This window comes from Vicia villosa, unplaced genomic scaffold (assembly GCF_029867415.1).
Source record: "Vicia villosa cultivar HV-30 ecotype Madison, WI unplaced genomic scaffold, Vvil1.0 ctg.003450F_1_1, whole genome shotgun sequence".
Classification (NCBI taxonomy): Eukaryota; Viridiplantae; Streptophyta; class Magnoliopsida; order Fabales; family Fabaceae; genus Vicia; species Vicia villosa.
The window spans coordinates 74,256-94,127 of NW_026706208.1; the positions used below are offsets into that span (position 1 = coordinate 74,256).

A 19,872-nucleotide genomic window follows, 5' to 3' on the forward strand; every position below is an offset into this window, starting at 1 on the left:
CTTGCTTGTTTTATTTTGAATACTCTTTAGAGGTGTAGCAAGTTCTAATCCTAAAGGTCCCAGATCAGCTGGTACCAAATGAATTGGACCGTTATAGATATACTATTATTGTACTTATTTGATAGATCATAAATTTTTACCCATACTATAGACGTATGGGTTGTTGCACTGACTAAGTTGAAATTTGAACTCCACTCTCTTTTTATACGGTAGTGATCATAAATGAGACGTGTGTAATTTTCTTCACTTGTAAAATAGACAAGAAAATATTTTTTTTCCAAATCTATAAGACTAATGACTCATTTTCTCACCCCAAATCTATTTCAATTGAGTCTTCAAATCTTTGCAGCCAAAATGTTACCCCAAAAGTTTAACAATAATCCTTTTCCCCCAAGGGAAGGTGATTCTTGAATCTTCTCTCGAAGATAGAGGCAAAACAATCTTACGTTTAGGTTTATTTCTACTATCAAGGTCCTCATTCTTCTGATTTTGGTGTTAATTTCTATTTGCATTATTCTAAAAGTTGTTTCTTTCTAGTACGTAGAGTAACTTATAGTTAAAAATCACTCATGAATAATTCAAACTTATATGAGAAGGGGACATGGTAGAAAATTAATATATTACAAAAATCACATAAACAATTTATTATTGAACCACATGAAATTTAAAATAAAACAACTATGTATTTAAATAAATAACCAATACATTTTATTTATTAACAAAACTAATGAGTAAGTAGATAAGGTTGATTGCATAAGGTGATTGAAGAACTTATCAAGTTTTCAAACTAATTGTTGTCATACCAAGTCTGCCCTTGAAGATAATCAACGATGCTCTTATCAACTTGAAAAGTTTTAGTAAGAACCTCATCAGAAATAAGAGGATTTGATTTAAACAAAGCATTTGCAATAGTGATAACTCCTGAATTTTGACTGCTAAGTGCAGCAATGGCAACAGCGTTGCCATATCCCACATTTAATTGAAAGTGAATTAGACCGATTGGAAACACAAACACATCACCCTTGTTGAGAACTTTGGTGAAAAGCCGATTTTTATCTTGGTTGGAAGTGACAAATCCAACATAAAGTGTTCCTTCGAGAACTGTAAGGATCTCTGTCCCTCGAGGGTGAATGTGTGGTGGATTTAATCCTTTAGGTGCAAAATCAATGCGAGCTAAAGATATTCCAAGTGTGTTTAGTCCAAGTAGTTGGTCTACAAATACTGGAGTAACTTGAGAGCCCAATGCATTTACGGGATTTGCAGGTTCAATATGTTTGAAGAAATCTTCAGCTTTAACTAGCGCAGGATCTTTACAGAATTTTCCGTTCACAAATACTACAAATTGTCAAAGCATAATTGTATTAGATTAAAAAGAAGTAAATAATATTAATTCTTAACTAAAGCTAAATAAACAAGAAAAAAAATTTCAAATCTAAATAGTAAGGTTTAGGAGGAAGATATACATACCACCATCTTTAGGATCTTTGATTGCAACACAAAAGTCTTGGAGAGGGCTTGGGTCATAAGCAAAGGAAACTGATACCAAAGCCTAGATGCTAACAAGGAAGTAAAGAACTTTCATTTTGCTACTCACTACTACTCTTCAATGATTCTTGTTATTATGTAAGTTATTATTTGCTTGTGAGAATTGAGTTATGTTGCATGTATAGCTTTCTATTTATAAGGTAGAAATATTGAAGTGGTTTGCATTTGATCTTTACAGTAATTAATTAATTTTGTATTAAAGAATGAACCATTCTTTAACAACTACCGTGCTAAATCTCCCCACCAAAGTCAATCAAATTTTAAAATAGAAAGCTTTTGGCTAAATCAAGTTAAGATTTAGACTGTCTTATTTCTGGGTATTTAATTATCACTAGTTGTTTTTGAATAAATATGAAAGTTGAATTGGTTTGCAACTGTTCCTTACTGTTATAATTTTGTATTAGATAATGAATCATTCTTTCATAAATAGTATGTATGCTTAATTGCCTCACCAAAGTCAATCAAATTTGAAGTCATTACATTGTCTACTTGACATTTGATTTAGTACATGTTCTTGTAATGGTAGTTTTATTTTGAAATATTCTTGGAAAAATCAAATTAAATTCAGTAAAGATTTCGTCTTAGTCTGGAGACTTAATTTTTTAGTTATTTGGTCACAATCATAGCATCACATAGCATCACGCTAATATATGCTCACAAGGCAAAATAGAAATACCATTTCAAAATTACTTGGCCAATAAATAATTAACTTGGCTTTCACTGCAATCCAAAATTCGAAAAATAGATAATAATAATAATAATAATAATAATAATAATAATAATAATAATAATAATAATAATAATAATAATAATAATAATAATAATAATAATAATAATAATAATAATAATAATAATAATAATAATAATAATAATAATAATAATAATAATAATAATAATAATAATAATAATAATAATAATAATAATAATAATAATAATAATAATAATAATAATAATAATAATAATAATAATAATAATAATAATAATAATAATAATAATAATAATAATAATAATAATAATAATAATAATAATAATAATAATAATAATAATAATAATAATAATAATAATAATAATAATAATAATAATAATAATAATAATAATAATAATAATAATAATAATAATAATAATAATAATAATAATAATAATAATAATAATAATAATAATAATAATAATAATAATAATAATAATAATAATAATAATAATAATAATAATAATAATAATAATAATAATAATAATAATAATAATAATAATAATAATAATAATAATAATAATAATAATAATAATAATAATAATAATAATAATAATAATAATAATAATAATAATAATAATAATAATAATAATAATAATAATAATAATAATAATAATAATAATAATAATAATAATAACAACAATAATAACAACAACAAAAACATCCCACGCTAATTAATAGTAAATAAGTCTGTTTAAAATTTTTTCTCTGACTTTTGTTCTAGCAATGACAATTATTTGAAGCCTTTTACAACATAATTGTAATCTAAACGTGACATTTATTTTAGATTATAATATGAATATATTTTTTATCCATTTTCGAATAACATCAATGTAGCTTCTTTAAATTATTCTTCCAACATCTTCTAAAAAAAGAAATAGGACGTCTTTTAAAGTATTTATGGACCTTCTTGATGTTGTTCTAATAATAAATACTTTAATTAATTTTGGTACTTAGTGTTTATGTTAATAACATGGTGCATCGCTTATTAAAAAAAAAACATATGGTGCATCTAAATTAGTATATATCATTGTGAATGATAGGAAGACTCCTATTAAAACTATTAAATTAGGGTTTCAACAATAAAAGATAAAAATATTAAAATTAAGCTAAGAAAATAGAGATAAAAATAACTTTGATTTCTTTGATTCATTTCAAATGTCTCTATGAGACTACATTATATAACATTCTTAATGGATAATAATAACATAAAAGCCCAAACACTATTAAAGGCCCAATAACCATACTAATAATATAAGTTTTATTATTACCCTTCTAACAATAACAATACTACTAATATAAATTATATAATACCCTTCTATCATTGCCGCGGGGTTCACTTGATCCTTGTCCTCAAGGTTCTAAGATAAAACTAATGATGCTAATTTTTGCAACCAATTCATTAATCTTTTCATGGCAATACTCTATGTTGTCCACTTTTTTTTCTTTCCAATAATTCCAAGACAGCTAGTCTCGTTGGTTGGTCTTGTACCTTCTGGTTTAGCGCAGTTGTTTTTGAACCTACATATATTGCTTCGGCACAGGCACGCTTCTTCCATAAGAAGAATAATGAAACAAGTGAAATCCAATAGCAGGTATTAAAACACGCCCACAACCTTGCACTACTTGCTGTGATGTTTCCCATTGATAACTCGCCAAGTTCATTGAAAGTTGCTTTGCTAACTGTTTGTTTCTTCCCACCACCATTCGTTAAAGCAACAAGTAGAAGAACCGGTATCAGAATAATGCCAGCTAATATTAGAATAATGAATACATACCTGCAATCCACTAGCATAGCCTGATAAACTATAGAGCTGCAAGACACAAAATCAATATCTCCAACCCCTAGTGCATCCCGAACAAATCCTTGGTTCAGGAACTTTTCCTTGTTCGAAAAATCATAGCAAAGAATCCCTCCACACTTTTTTCTGATGTCGTAGTAATTGATATGTGTAGCATGTGACATGATGGGAATGAATATAGTATTACAAACAAAATATGAAGTTGTGCACGAGATTTTTCCATCTGTACCGCATAGTTTGATTGCCAATTCGTGGGCTGGAACCAACACTTTGTTGATGCTGTCATAGTCAGGCTGTTCAATTATGCCCATGTCAAGTACATAATCTGCATAAGCTTTATAATGAATTCCAAAATTAGTGAACCCATTAACAATGGCAAATCCCTTCGAGTTTATATGAATTATTTCTTTAGCTTTGCTTCCCTTGTGGACACGAGCAGTAAAAACCAGAACATAGTGCCCAGCATATGATTCACCCGTTACAAAAATATCATGTGTAGCATATTCAGGATGTGCAGCAAAAATTGCCTTGTCCCAATCATATTCGTTCCATGTAAGGGACATCTTGTTGGCAATTTCGAAAGGGCCATTTTCATAAAACACTGCCAATTCACTGCTGCAACCAATTAAGGACGACCACGGTTGACCAGTAGGAAGCACCTCACCGAATCGTCTACGCGACTCGTACACAGACCTACCAAAAGCAACAGAATTAGGCAAAACAATGTAAATATGCTCGAAAATACATTGCTTCGGCTGTGGATGAGACATGAGACAAAGAGATTGAATCCCATTATCGTCAACCACAACAACCTCACTAGGGAACACTTCCCTCTCATAAGTAGCTTCAATTGAATCAAGAGCACAAGTCTCAGAAGCAAAAATAACCACACCATTATTTCTCCTCCCCATAACCAAAGGTCGAAACTCGAAAGGATCTCTCACAGCAACAAGCTTATCCTCCATAACAAACTCAATAGAATAAGCCCCTTTAATCTTCTCACATGCATCAATAATTTTCAATATAAAAGGTCTATGCTTTAAAGTAGCAATCAAATGAAGAACAATTTCTGATCGTACCTGATCAGAAGAATCGTCGTAGGCTGCTCGGACTGGATCTTCTAGGAAGGAGAAGGGGGGTGTACCTGCAAGGTACTCCAATGCCAAAGTAAGTTGACGAGCAAAGGAGCGCAAGTACTAGCTAAGAGTGAGTAAGAATTGAATACCTGACCCTCTAATCAAAGAGGGTATTTATAGCCCCCAACGCTGGGCCATGATCTCGCTATTGGGTTGGATTCCCAAGCCCAACTAGGAGACTGCCAGGTTTCCTGAGCGGAAATATCGGAGGTGCGTGCATGCCCTCTGTCCTGGTTAACCGCTCCGAAGTTCAAGGGAGACGCGGTCTTTTAGGAGCCACGTGGGATCCGTATTGTTCGGAGGGCTGGATATGAAGGAGCCCTGCGCGGAGCAAGGTCCTCGGCAACGAAGGTGTTCGCGGGAATGTTAGTGCCGAGCATGCCGGGTGCTATATGTACCGAGGATATGGGGCAGCCGAGCACGCCTAAAGTGGGCATTCTAGGTGCGTAGGAGGGTCACGGAGGAACGTGGGCCTCTGAGGTTTACTGGGTCGAAAACTATGTTGGGCCTAACCTTGGCCCAGTCCAGAACAGGAGCCCCCCAAGTCGGAGCTTTCTGGTCAAGAAGCTGTGACTTTACCCTATGCTCGGGCCGGGGATCCACGGGAGATGCTCGATGAGATGGCTCCTTGTCAACCAGATGTGCTCGGAGGAACAGCCTGTGGAGGGGCGAAACGTCGCGCGTGGGCGACACGCGCTGACGTGGCATAGGTAATAATGGCCTAGGGTCTAGGAGGCGGCGCTTGTCAGGAGAGGTGACGCTTCGCCTTCCGAGCCCTTTCCCTATAAAAGGGGGCGAATCCTCTCATTTGGAAGTTTCCCTCTCTTTGTTTACCTGCTCGGCATCAGACAGGCGCTCCTCGGAAGGTACTCTTCCAGATTATTCGACATACTATTTGTCCGCCGAGAAGCTCATCCGGTCATCGTCATCATGTTTTCAAGTAAGTTCGCTTCTCTCTTCGTTGCTTTATTCATTTCCTTAGGATTTGTGCGCTTTGTCCCCGTGGTCGTCATCGCAAACGTAGGCTGGATCCGATGAGAGGTCGTTGCTTCCTCCCTGGGTTATCCAGGCGATGCCCGGGGGTTAGCGTGGGTCGGTGGACCAGGCGACGTCGGCGTTGGACCGTTGTGCCTGTTTAGATACGATTTTTCGTTGTCGTGTCACGTCATTTCGCGAGTCCCCGGCTGACGGGCGTCTTTCCTCGATGGGGGTTTAGCCGGGGGCTCTGCCGCTCCTGCTCTACCCTTTCGCTTGCATTGCGGTGGAAGGGTGGATTTGATGAACTGTCGAATTCACTTTCTCCCGTCTGCGTGCAGGTCGACCTGATTCGAGCGCCAGCTCGGAGTCCAGCTTGGAATCTGACTCATGGAGTAGCGAGTCGGACGACTCGACGGCCACTAGCTCCGATGTTGAGATCATCGAGGATCAAAACGCGCCCTCTCTGGTCGACAATGACCATGCTGGTTCTCCGGGTTCTGACGCCGAGGGAGGGGTCTCCCCAATGCCCTTGTTTAGTTACGAATGCACGGTTGCGGCCGACTGGATAGCCGAGGAAGCCTTAACGGTCACTTCCCGATACACTGAGTCTCTAGACGGGGCCTTCACAGAAATCGAGGTTTTTAGAGAGGGCGAAGCGCCGAATTACCAAGTGATGTGCCCGTCTCAGGACGAGCGCATATGCTCTCGGTTCAACGGGGATGGCTTTGCGATGTATGAATATGTGTTCAAGGAGCTCGGCTTCCGATTGCCCTTCTCTGACTTTCAGAAATCGATGATGGCGTTTCTAAATTTGGCGCCGTCCCAACTGCATCCCAATGCTTTTGCTTTTATGCGAGCATTCGAGATCGTCTGTAATTATTTGGGTATTGGTGCCACGACCGCATTGTTTGGCCGGTGTTTTCGTGTCCAAAGGCAGGCGGCAGACGGGCGATATGGCTGGGTCTCGTTCAAAAATGCCGAGCGGAAGCTCTTCGGGATGTACACTGACTCTGTGAAAGGTTTCAAGGACCGATACTTTGTCGTTCGTCCGCTCAGCCCGGCGGCTTACTACGATGTGTCGGATTCCGTGGTCCTTCGTGACGCCGACGGGGAGTTAGTGAGGGGTGAGGACGGGCAGGTAGCAAGGGAATTCTGTACGAGGTTCCCGTTTTTCTGGTGGAAAGGTCACTTCTCGTCTCCCCCTAAACATTACGTTTGGGAAGATGGGGACCTGGACGAGCAGGACGCAGAGTCCTACTCGGTCCTATGCAAATACGTAGACAGCTTTACTATGTCCCGGTGGGTGACGAGGAACGGGAGTCCCGTATTGGACGAGAATGGTGTGCCGGTCGTGGAGCAGCGGCCTATTAATACCAAGGCTTTGTTATCTTGTCGGACTCCCGAGGAGACTCGGGCGTTGTTAGGTCGTGCCTATTCACCCTGCTTTCCCTTTTCTGTCCAGTGTTTTTGCTAACTCATTTGTTTTCTTTTTTCTTTGTAGATGCCATGCCGGAGAAGGAAGACGCGGTCCTGAAGATGGCCCTGGATGCGAAGAGGAACCAGAAGAAGAAGAATCGGGGAACCGGTGCTGCAGAGAACTCGGCCTCGGCAGGTTCTCCTCGGATGAAGGAGGACGAGAGGGCTTCCAAGAGATCTCGTGCTACCGAGGGGGGACGCCATGAGCCGTCGAGCCTAGGTCCCGAGCGTGGCTTTGTATTGCCTCCTTGCTACAAGGATGGAGGTTATTTTGAGAAGTTTCCCCTGGTTACCTCTCCGGATGAAGCTCGTCGGATCGGTGAGATGGACCCTCCGTCCCTTCAGAAACAGCTGGCGTGCGACGGTGCTGCCGTGATGAGGGTTTTGGGGATGGCCCAAATGTTAGCCAACGGTGGTTCAGGTTCGTCCGAGGCCCTGAAGGAGGCGGAGGCGGCAAAGAAGACTGCCGAGGACAGGGTGAAGACCCTGGAGACTGACCGCAAGGAGTTGAAGAGAAAGATCGATGCGGTTCTTAAGCAGAAGGACGGGGAGATTGCGGCGGAGAAGAAAAAGCTTGCCGACCTTCAGCTTGAGTGGGCTCCCTCGGTTGACGAGTCGCCGGATGTGGCCGCTCTGCAGACTAGGGCTGAATTCGTGGAGAAGATAGATGGCCTGAAGATAAGCTTGGCCGACATGGCTGAAGTCGGTTTCGAGCGTGCTGTTCGTCAACTGAGGCTTCTAAACCCTGGTTTGAAGGAGGATAATATCGGGCTTTCTTCGAAGATTGTGGACGGCGCGTTGGTGCCCGAGTCTCCAGGGAGTGAAGAGTAGATAGTGGTCCTGGGCCTGCGTGCCCTTCTTCTTCGGCCTGCGTGCCATTTTATCTTTTGTTGGGTAATGCCCGGACTATTTTTGGGGGCCTGCGTGCCCGGCATATGATTGTAACCTTTGGACATCGTTGGCCAATTTGGTCGGCAGTTTTAATGCTTTATAACCTTGCCTGTTTATATTTGTTTATTTGCACTTCCACAGTATTATCGTTGTATGCTCGTATTTTGATAACTTTTCTGTTGGTTATGCCGAGGAATTACCTCAACACTTAGGCTATTTTTTGATTGTTATTGGATACGCTCGGGTATCCCGGGGACTCACCCCGATACTTGGGATATTTTGGGTAACTATGGACTATGCTCGGCCTATATTGATTGCCCGGGCGTGTTGAGTACGGTCCGGGTGCGCAGAGCAGGTGTGCGCTGTTTAGCGAGTACGAGACCGAGGTTAGGGCCAAGTACTCGCGGCGTGAACGTTCCCATCGCGAGCTGGGGTTCTGCCGTGCAGGTACTTCCACGGAGGGTCTAGGTGTAGAGTCTTCCGTGTGGTTGGTCCTCCCATTCTGCGGGAGGATCCGACCGCTGCTGTCGTGGAGTCCTCGCGTTCGTACCTACGACGCGGGTCCATGCCCGGCTAACACCCGTGTTGGATACAGGTGTCTGGGGCTGTTAGGTCGAGTCTAACTGTAATAACGTCTGAGTTTTTCAGCGTTCCAAGGCCGAGCAAGTTTTACTCCTAGGAGATCCTCGAGGTAGTAGGCGTCGTTCTCGGTTTTATCGTAAACTCGGTACGGGCCTTCCCAGTTCGGGGCTAGTTTACCCTCGCGCGAATCTTTCATATTTCTGCGGAGCACCAGGGCGCCGACTTCGAAATCGCGCTTGATAACTTTGGTGTTGTAGCGGAGAGCTATCTGTTGTTTTAATTTTGCTTCTCGGAGGGATGATCCTGTGCGGATCTCCTCGACCATGTCGAGCTCCTCCCTCATAGCCTCGTCGTTGAGCTCCTCTTCGAGGGGTGACTCGGTGCGCCGAGAAGGTTCTCGGATTTCCACGGGGATCACGGCTTCGGTGCCGTAGGTTAGCCTAAACGGAGTTTCGCCTGTGCTCGAGTGGGGGGTTGTCCTATATGCCCAAAGTACACTATGTAGTTCCTCGACCTAAGCTTTTTTGGCTTCGCCGAGTCTTCTTTTTAGTCCTCGGAGGATGACTCGGTTGGCTGCCTCGGCTTGCCCGTTCGTCTGAGGATGCTCGACTGAGGTGAAGTGTTGCTTCGTGCCGAGCTTGGTTACAAACTCTTGGAACCTTCTATCAGTGAACTGGGTGCCATTGTCGGTGATTATGGCTTGAGGTACCCCGAACCGGGCGAGTATGTTTCGTTTGTAGAAACGGAGCACGTTTTGAGACGTGATCTTGGCGAGCGCCTCGGCTTCTATCCATTTCGTGAAGTAATCGACGGCGACCACGAGGTATTTGTTTTGGTATGAACCGACCGGGAATGGTCCGAGGAGGTCCATTCCCCAGGTGGAGAAAGGCCAAGGTGATGATAGAGACTTGAGCTCGTTAGGGGGAGCCAAGTGCATGTCGGCGTGACGCTGGCATTTGTCGCATTTACGGACATGTTCTTTGACGTCTTGTTGCATGGTCGGCCAGTAGTAGCCGGCTCTGAGGGCTTTCCTCGCTAATGATCGGCCGCCGAGATGCTGGCCGTTGATCCCCTCGTGGAGCTCTTGGAGTATCTCAGATGCTTGCGATGTGTCGACACATTTAAGGAGAGGGATGGAGAAGCCTCGTCGGTATAGTTTGTTTTCGACGACCGTGTACGAACAGGCTCGTCTCCTGATAGTTGAAGCTTCCTTCGCGTCGGCAGGTAGTTCGTTCTTGGTGAGGAAGTTGTATACTGGGGTCATCCAGCAATGGTCGTCCCCGATGGCGAACACCTGTAGGGCTTGGGCATTCTTGCTTATGCTCGGTCTGGGTAAGATTTCTTGGATCAACGACTTGTTCCCTCCCTTCTTTCTCGTGCTCGCAAGCTTGGATAAAAGGTCGGCCCGCGAGTTGTGTTCCCGAGGGATGTGTGCGACGTCTGCCTTTGTGAATCCTTTCATTTTTTCTTGGACGAGCGATAGATACTCGGCTAGTGTGTCGTTTTTGGCCTGGTAATCGCCGCTAACTTGGGACGCGACCAGTTGAGAGTCGGTATAAATCATGACTTCCTGAGCGCCCACGTCCTCGGCGAGGCGTAGGCCCGCTAGGAGGGCTTCGTACTCGGCCTGGTTGTTCGATGTGGTGAAGGATAGGACTAAGGATACTTCGATGACGAGCCCCTCGTCGTTCTCCAAGATGATACCGGCTCCGCTGCCCGCGTGGCTTGAGGCGCCATCAACATAGATGGTCCACTTACTCTCGGTGGGTGTTGGGGAGTTGGAGATCGTCGTCATCTCGGCCACGAAGTCGGCGAGTGCTTGGGCTTTTAACGCTTTCCTGCCCTCGTATTGTATGTCGAACTCGGACAGTTCGAGGGACCATCTCAGCATTCTCCCGGCCATGTCTGGTCGGCTGAGAAGTTGCTTGATCGGTTGGTCTGTCCGGACGATGATAGTGTGGGCGAGGAAGTAGTACCTCAGTCTTCTGGCGGCCGTTATTAGGGCCAGTGCGATTTTTTCTATCTGTTGATAGCGGACCTCGGGCCCTTGTAGGGCTTTGCTAGTGAAGTACACTGGCTTCTGCCCGTCTTCCGTTTCTCGGATCAGGGCCGCGCTGGCCGCCTCGCCTGAAACGGCCAAGTAGAGATAGAGAACCTCGTTGCTGTCTGGTCGGGATAGCAACGGGGGTTTGGAGAGTACTTGTTTGAGGTGGGATAATGCTTGTTCGCATTCCTCGGACCACTCGAAAGCTGCTTCCTTCCGAAGAAGCTTAAAGAATGGAAGTGCATGCTGGGCGGATTTCGCGACGAAGCGGGATAATTCCGTGAGCATTCCGTTTAGTACTTGGATGGATTTTTTATTGGTGGGGGTAGGGAGGTCTGAGAATGCTCGGCACTTATCAGGGTTGGCTTCTATTCCTCGTTCTGTTAAGTAGAAGCCGAGGAATTTGCCTGCCCGTACTCCGAAGGTACACTTCTCCGGATTGAAGCGCATCCTGCAGGACCTGGCCTGCTTGAAGACCCGCTCGAGATGTAGCGTGTGGTCGGAGTCTTCTCGAGATTTGACGATCATGTCGTCCATATACACCTCGAGCGTGTCGCCGATTTCTCCTCGGAAGACCTTGTTCATCATCCGCTGGTAAGTTGCCCCGGCGTTCTTGAGTCCGAAGGGCATTACGTTGTAGTAATAATTGCCCGATTCGGTCATGAAAGCCGTGCATTGCTTGTCGCATTTCGCCATGGGAATCTGGTTGTAACCAGAATAAGCGTCCATGAAAGACAACAGTTTATAGCCGGCCGAGTTGTCGACCAGTCTATCAATATTAGGTAAAGGGTAGGCGTCTTTTGGACATGCCCGGTTAACATCAGTATAATCAACACACATTCTCCATTTTCCATTAGATTTTTTAACAAGTACAACGTTTGAGAGCCAAGTTGAATACTTGGCCTCGGAAATAAAATTTGCCTCTAGGAGGTCTTTTACAGCTTTCTCGGCAGCCTCCGCTTTCTCGGGAGACTGCCGACGCCTACGTTGTACTACGGCCTTGGCGGTTGGATTGATGGAGAGATGGTGGCAGGCGACCTCAGGGTCGAGTCCGGGCATCTCTGCAGCGCTCCAGGCGAACAGGTCGGCATTGGCTCGAAGGCAGGCTACGAGTTGCTTCCTCGGCAGGTCAGGGATGCCTTTGCCGATCTTCACTGCTCTGTCGGGGTTGTCCCCCAGGGGGATCAGCTCGAAATCTCCGTCGGGGACAGGCCGGATGGGATGAGGGGCCTTTGATTGTGTCTCTTCCCCGGTCTTCAGTTCTTCTTGTGTAAACCTTGCATCGAGGTCGACGGAGCTGACGTTGGCCGTTGGAACCTGATCTTCCCGAGGATGCTTGTCTTCGGCTCTTGGTTTTTTGTTGGAGCTGGTCGGAGGGGCGATCAGCTCTAGTCCTTTGACGGAGGCATCGACGATCCTCCTCGCAGCTTCAATGTCGGCGTTGATGGTGGCCACTTTCCCTGTCCTCGTGTAGAACTTCATCTTCAGATGGACCGTGGAGGGCACGGCGGTTAGCTCGGCCAGTGTTGGGCGTCCGATGACGCAGTTGTACAATGTTTTGCAGTCGATCACCAAAAACCTGGTTTTGACTTGTCTGGACGCTTCCCCTTCCCCGAAGGTGACAATCAGCTCGACGTAGCCCCATGGTTTGGTGGTGGCTCCGTTAAAACCCTGGAGGTCGGAACCCACATAGGGAGTGAGGTGTGAGTCGTCCAGCTGAAGTGTTCGGAAGAGGTGAGAGTACATGATGTCGACCGAACTACCTTCATCCACCAGGACCCGTCGAACATTGAAGTTTGCCATTCTGGCTCGGACGAGAAGGGGAATGGTGGCGTTTGGAGCTCCGCCGGGCAGTTCCTCGAGGTAGAAAGTGATTGGCTCTGACTTTCCTCGGAATTTCCGCAGAGTAGGGCCGAGATCGGCATTGGCGCTGAGTAGCTCGTCGAACTTTCTCTTGACTGAACTGACGGTGAGAGAGCCGGGGTCGCCGCCGTTGGAGATGACCATTGCGGTGGGGAAATGTTCCCAGGTGCTGAGGGCGGTCGTCACGCCGACTGAAGGGATGAAGTCTTCCGGTCGGGTTACGGACAGTGCGACTTGAAGCGGTCTGCTGTCTGGTGAGTTCCCCTCGTCAGAGTTTCGAGGGACGTCTCTTCTGGAGGGTTCTCCCCTCTTGGTGTATTTTGCCAGGTGGCCCTCTTTGATCAGGGTCTCTATGGCATCTTTGAGATGTATGCATTCGTCGGTCATATGCCCGTGACTCTTGTGGTACTTGCAGTATTTGGACTTGTCCGTCCCCGGTCTTGTAGGATTTGGCTTCGGGGGCCTGATGTTGGATTTCTTGAACTCGGTGTTCTGGCAGTCGGCCAGGATTTTCTCCCGGGAGGTGTTCAAAGGAGTGTAGTCGTTGAACCGCCCTGCCGGTCCTCGCCGTTCTTTGACATCTCGGGACCTGTCGTCCCTTCTTTTGTCTTGTCCTCGGCGTGACCCTGGATCCTCGAGGTTTGAGCTGCGAGCGGCATCACTGCCCCTCGAGGCTTTGATCGCCGCTGCCTCGCCTTCCTCAAAGTCGATGAATGCCTTTGCTTTGCGGAGGAGGGCATTCATCGAGTGCACCTTCTCAATCTTAATGGCCTTCTTGAAGTCACTGCCGGGGAGAAGTCCTCGCTCCAAGATGTACCTCTTCATGTAGTCGGCCGTCTGCACTTGGACGGCCTCCTTGTTGAATCTTTCAAGGTAATCCCGAAGAGGTTCGTTGGGTCCTTGTACCACGGCCTCGAGATTGGCTTCCGATTTCGGTTGTCGTCGGGAGGCTGTGAAGTGGCTCAAGAAGAGTTCTTTGAGCTCGGTCCAGGAATGGATGGAGTTCGGAGGGAGGTTCCTGTACCAATTCATCGCTCCCTTCCTGAGGGTGGTCGGGAAAATGCGGCACTTGATCGAGCCTCTGACGACGTGATAGTCCATGACCGCTTCGATGCTCCGAATATGGTCGTCGGGGTCAGTGGTCCCGTCGTATTGGTCCAATACTGGCGGTTTTTCCATCCCCGAGGGAGGTGGGCTCTCCGGATATTGGCGGACAAGGGGCTGCGGAAGTCCTCCTCGTCGCTTTGTCCTGGTGAATTGTAGCGCCTGTTTCGTCGGGAATCCTCTTGGTTGTCATCCAACGCAGCTTTGGAGGGGCCCCGACGGCCCTGTTCGGGGGAGGGGCTTCTTTGTTCAGCGGCTTCAGGTTTTTGCTTCTTCCTGTTCTTTCTGGGTGGAGAACGGGAACGAGTCCTCCGACGGCGATGTCTTCTCGGGGGAGACCTTGAAGAGGATGGAGAACGCCGACGGTATCTTCTCAGCGGTGAGCGCGAGGAGGAATAGGAGCGTGACCTGTAGTGCTTCCGCGGAGAGGGACGACGTCGTCGCTGTCTTTCCAGTTCGTGAATTCGGTCGTCCTGAATTCTGAGGAGGCTGTTCGTCAATTGTATTTCTTTGAGCAAGCGGACGGTGATGGGGTCAGCGTCCTCGGGAATGTTGAGCGGTTCCTCTTCTTCTCCATGACGGGCTCTCCGCCTCTCGGAGGTGTGGGTGAATGAGGAAGCATGTTGCCCATCTCGGAGGTCGGTCTCATTCACATTCTGGGCATGTTCTGGCCCATTGGTCGTTCGGATCTGCTCGCCGCCCCCGTTCTGAACGTGCCCTTCAGGAGGAACATGGTCGACATTCTGGACCTGTTGTAGGACCTGCAACAGCTGAGTGTCCTGGGTTTCATGCCCGGACCTTTGTCGCCGACGATCCCCCCGACGATGATTAGCTAGCTCGCGGGAGGATTCCTCGACCAGCTCGTGAAGGAGGAAAGGGTCAGCGCTTGGGATGTTGTTGTTGTTGGCAGCCATGACGATTGGAGATGATTAGCTTTGATCTTTGTTCGTTAAAGATGGGGAAGCAAGTTTCCCACAGACGGCGCCACTGATCGTACCTGATCAGAAGAATCGTCGTAGGCTGCTCGGACTGGATCTTCTAGGAAGGAGAAGGGGGGGTGTACCTGCAAGGTACTCCAATGCCAAAGTAAGTTGACGAGCAAAGGAGCGCAAGTACTAGCTAAGAGTGAGTAAGAATTGAATACCTGACCCTCTAATCAAAGAGGGTATTTATAGCCCCCAGCGCTGGGCCATGATCTCGCTATTGGGTTGGATTCCCAAGCCCAACTAGGAGACTGCCAGGTTTCCTGAGCGGAAATATCGGAGGTGCGTGCATGCCCTCTGTCCTGGTTAACCGCTCCGAAGTTCAAGGGAGACGCGGTCTTTTAGGAGCCACGTGGGATCCGTATTGTTCGGAGGGCTGGATATGAAGGAGCCCTGCGCGGAGCAAGGTCCTCGGCAACGAAGGTGTTCGCGGGAATGTTAGTGCCGAGCATGCCGGGTGCTATATGTACCGAGGATATGGGGCAGCCGAGCACGCCTAAAGTGGGCATTCTAGGTGCGTAGGAGGGTCACGGAGGAACGTGGGCCTCTGAGGTTTATTGGGCCGAAAACTATGTTGGGCCTAACCTTGGCCCAGTCCAGAACAATTTCAGTATCAGAAGTAGTGTTAAAAATTGAACATTTTTCTTCAAGCTTAGCTCTCAAAGTGCGATAGTTAACCAAATTACCGTTATGAGCAACCCCAACAGAACCAAAATGGTACCCAACAACGAAAGGTTGAACGTTTTTCAGCATGGATTGTCCAGCAGTGGAATAACGAACATGGCCAATAGCTAAGCTTCCGGGTAACTGATCGAGCATAGATTCGTTGAAGACATCGGAAACAAGACCAACGCCGATGATGGATTGAAGGATGTTGTTATTCACGGTGACTATTCCTGCGCCTTCTTGGCCACGGTGTTGGAGATACCCTCTAAGTGCTTGTTCAAAAAGTCCTTATGCTAAATACTGCAATCCAATTGAGGACAATGAAGGAGTAGTGTTTGTACTTGCACCAATAGCCTCAAAAATCAAAATTGAATGATAAGACACAATGGCCCTACCACTCTCGCTGCAAATCACATGGTGCTTCACGTTCCGACGATTACATACATCCTTCACAGCATGAACAACCGCTGCAGCATACTCTTATAAACCATGAGCAACAAATATATCAGAATCAGCAGAGTTTGAACCATCATAATCTATTCCCATCATAATCATAATAGTGTTCAAACAAAATAAGGGAATGGTTGGCAGGGGTATTTCAACGAATACATTGTGGGCAACATGTGAGCTTGATTCACATGTTACATAACACAAAAACTCAACTAATTTGATCAGGTGGTTTCGAATGCGGTGCTTCGGGTGGATGTAAGAATCAGAGTGTTGATTCTAGAGGAGAAGAGTTAGACAAAATAAGGGGAGATGAAAACTTGACTTTTGAAGAAGGGGATTTTGGTAGTATCGTAAGTGGTTTGTTTCCGTTTGGTGGCTTTATCGCTAGGCTTTCATCCATCGTATGAGCATATGAAACTGGCCCCTTGGTTGAAAATCGATAAGCCACTATGAACATACCTGAACCTTCTGGTTGTGTTCCATAGGCATCTGATGAATCTTCTAGGTTATCCTTGGTGATACAACTTTGCTCTTTTAAGAATGACGATTCTGGAATAGTTTCTTCTTGGTTCTCCTCAACAGAATCATTGGTTGAATAAAAGGACTCAGTTGATTCATACAGTGGTTCCTCTTCTTCATCACCCAGCGGTAAAATGGGTCTCCACTATGGCTTGAAACGCCATAACGATGCTCTTGTAAATGTGTCCCAATTATATCTTGGATGAACACGACACCACCATATCCACCATGTGAAAGCAGAACCTTTCAATGCTCCAATAGCTTTTAAAATCTTCAATGATTTGGGTGTTTCATGCTCCTTGAAAAATTTCTCCAAACATAGAATCCACCAATAGGCATCTTCTTCTCTATCAAACAATACTATCGTCATGACTTTAAGCGGAAGTGAGATCAAAAATGAAAGCACCAATTGATAGGAAGATTCGTATCAAAACTATCAAACTAGGGTTTCAACAATAAAAGATAAAGACATTAAAATTAAGCTAAGAAAATAGAGATAAAAATAAATTTGATTTCTTTGATTCATTCCAAATGTCTCTATGAGATTACATTATATAACATTCTTAATGGATAATAATAACATAAAAGCCCAAACACTACTAATGGCCCAATAACCATACTAATAATATAAGTTCTATTATTACCCTTTTAACAATAATAATACTACTAATATAAATCATATAATACCCTTCTATCAGTGAACATGATTGATTTCATTACCCAAGCATACATAGACTTTTCATGTGTCATTCTTCTCATCCAATAAGATAAATGATCGGTAAAATAGCAAGTGTATTAATTTATCAATGTAATAATAATAAGAAAAGTCTCAAATATCGATCTTGAATGTTGCGTACCAATACAAAGCTCAAAATATAATTCAATTAAACAAAAATTAAAGTTTGGTTTTGATTTGTTAAAGTAGAAAAATAATTGCGAAGAAAATAAACAAAGCGATTGAACGACTTGAAATATAATGAGTAAAAATGCTAGGTAAAGTGTATGATTCCGTCTTGTAACAACTGTGAACTTCCTTGTAACAACATGTTTTAAACTAATTGATTACCGGTTCTTAAGTTTGTTTAGTCCAAACTCCTTAGTGAAAAAAACTTTGAACATTCAAACTAATTCCTATTTCCATAGAGAATTACGGGTGAAATTTAGCATTAGTTTATCAAGAACGATTAGATTTGTATATGGTATCCCTAGTCCTAGGTGATATCTACTATAAAATATTATCAAGAGAAAGCATTATAATAATCAAAAGAATAAATCAATTAGATATAAGAAAATTGTTATTGCAAAGGTAAATTCGAAGTCATTACAATTTTGAATCAGGGACACCCCCTAGCATTGTGGGGGTTTAACTACTCATAGAAATAAAGAAAAACATGATAAAGATTGTTGTCATTACATATATTTTAGATGAATTGATCTTCAATCGCAAATAGCTCTTGAAAATATGAATCTACCATGAAATTCTGAGTTCTCCGGCCTTCAAAATGTGTCTTTTCCGTCAAAAAGTCCAACCCTTGGAAAATCATGTTCTCTCTTTAAATAGAAAACATTTTGGGCTTTATGCAAAACTAGGCCTCCATACGCGTAAGACACGAGACCATACGCATATGACCTTGTTCATGGGCCATAAATGATATGCGGACGGGACATGGCACGCGTCCAGGCAAGCTCCAATTCGCGTATCATACGCCTATGGGCAGTGGCACTTCTTTCACCTCTCGTGCTGGTCTGCATAAGGTATGAGAAAGGGTGCATGTCCATACGCGTATTGCATCAGTGCATACACGTATGAACAAAGACTTCTTTATTTCTTCTTCTTCCCAACTGATCTGTGTATGGTGCGAATATGGGGGCAGGGGCATACACGTATGGCATAGGTATATACGCGTATGGGCAGAGCTACAATTTGTACTTTGTTTTCCTTTGCTTCCATATTTTGCCCTGGTCTTTTGATCTGATCCTTAATTCTCTGTCTCTTTTGACCTGCATGTAACATGCTACACATACCAAAAGCGTAAGAATAGCCAAAAGAAACTCAAACTATAGAAAACACTGTCTTGACATAAAATTACTCAAACAATCAAGAATTAAGACTAAAGTCATGTAGTTCACCTAGATTTTTTACGTTTAAATGATGAAAATAATAGCACAAAGGGTGACTGATCAGTAAGACATTGGGCATTATAGACAAACATCATATGACATATGCATTAATCTTAATGAAAAATCATGCATATTAGTTGCCTCAACGCTTCGTCGATATGTGTACCTAAGCTAAGGTCGAGATGCAAAGTAATATATATATATATATATATATATATATATATATATATATATATATATATTGTGTTGACCAAAGGCAAAGGTTCCACTGCTCTGTCCTAGCCAAAGACCCAATAACATGAGGCCTAATATCCAATCTGCCCAATCAGGCCCAAGGTATAAATACCATCGTAAATGGTATTTTAGGTACACAATTTCTAATCTCTACTTTCACTACCACTATCTTGAACCCTAAACTGAATTGGGCGTTGGAGTGATAACCTTGCTGGTACACTCTAGGTCCTCCGTATCAGAGATACGAAACATCGATTAACTACATCATATCAAGATCAATTCCTCTTGTTCAAGAAGCACTCTGATCGCAACCTTCGATCCACTTTTTCACATCTTAGTAGTGCCTCGGAAGCTTCGTTGCGCTATAGTTTTTGCAATCCTATCCATTTCTGGTTTTGCAGCGGAACAATGGTGCCGTCTATGGGAATCGACTCCCGATTCCTACAAACTTATATCTAGATCTTGACGTCCATTCACAATGCGTGCAAAATGTAGAATTTGATCTACGATTAACTTTTTGATCTAAACAATCTCTATTGATTTTCTAGAACCATTCGATTTCTTCGCTCGTGCCTCTCCAGATCTCAACAAAGGCAGTGCTCAAAATCAGATGCAGAGATTCGTCGTAGAAGATCCCGTCGGCCTCAGTCGCATTTCTATAGCCAAGATCTGCAAATTCTTGAACAACTCTAGAGATCAAGGGAGGAAATGATTTTAGATGCGTATCTACGGT

General features: G+C 44.1%; 1 protein-coding gene and 1 pseudogene across 1 annotated transcript; both read right to left on the reverse strand.

The window, feature by feature from the left end:
* Positions 1-614: 614 nt before the first annotated feature.
* LOC131641011 (germin-like protein subfamily 1 member 17) lies at positions 615-1,588 on the reverse strand (annotated as a pseudogene).
* Positions 1,589-3,701: 2,113 nt separating this feature from the next.
* Positions 3,702-17,154, reverse strand: LOC131641012 (uncharacterized). The gene is made up of 4 exons (XM_058911349.1): positions 17,028-17,154; positions 16,157-16,294; positions 15,753-16,087; positions 3,702-5,171 (listed from the first exon to the last, which is right to left on the reverse strand). Exons 1-4 carry the CDS (start codon positions 17,152-17,154, stop codon positions 3,702-3,704), a joined length of 2,070 nt encoding a protein of 689 aa, XP_058767332.1.
* Between the last annotated feature and the right edge of the window lie 2,718 nt (positions 17,155-19,872).

What these genes read in the sequence shown, in the direction of transcription:
- LOC131641012 (XM_058911349.1), bottom strand. Translation starts at nt 17,154, where the DNA reads ATGACGATAGTATTGTTTGATAGAGAAGAAGATGCCTATTGGTGGATT. An exon ending in AGCTATTGGAGCATTGAAAG is followed by an intron (nt 16,295 to 17,027) that starts GTTCTGCTTTCA and finishes ATGGTTTATAAG; the next exon opens with AGTATGCTGCAGCGGTTGTT. An exon ending in CTACTTCTGATACTGAAATT is followed by an intron (nt 5,172 to 15,752) that starts GTTCTGGACTGG and finishes TCTTCTGATCAG; the next exon opens with GTACGATCAGAAATTGTTCT.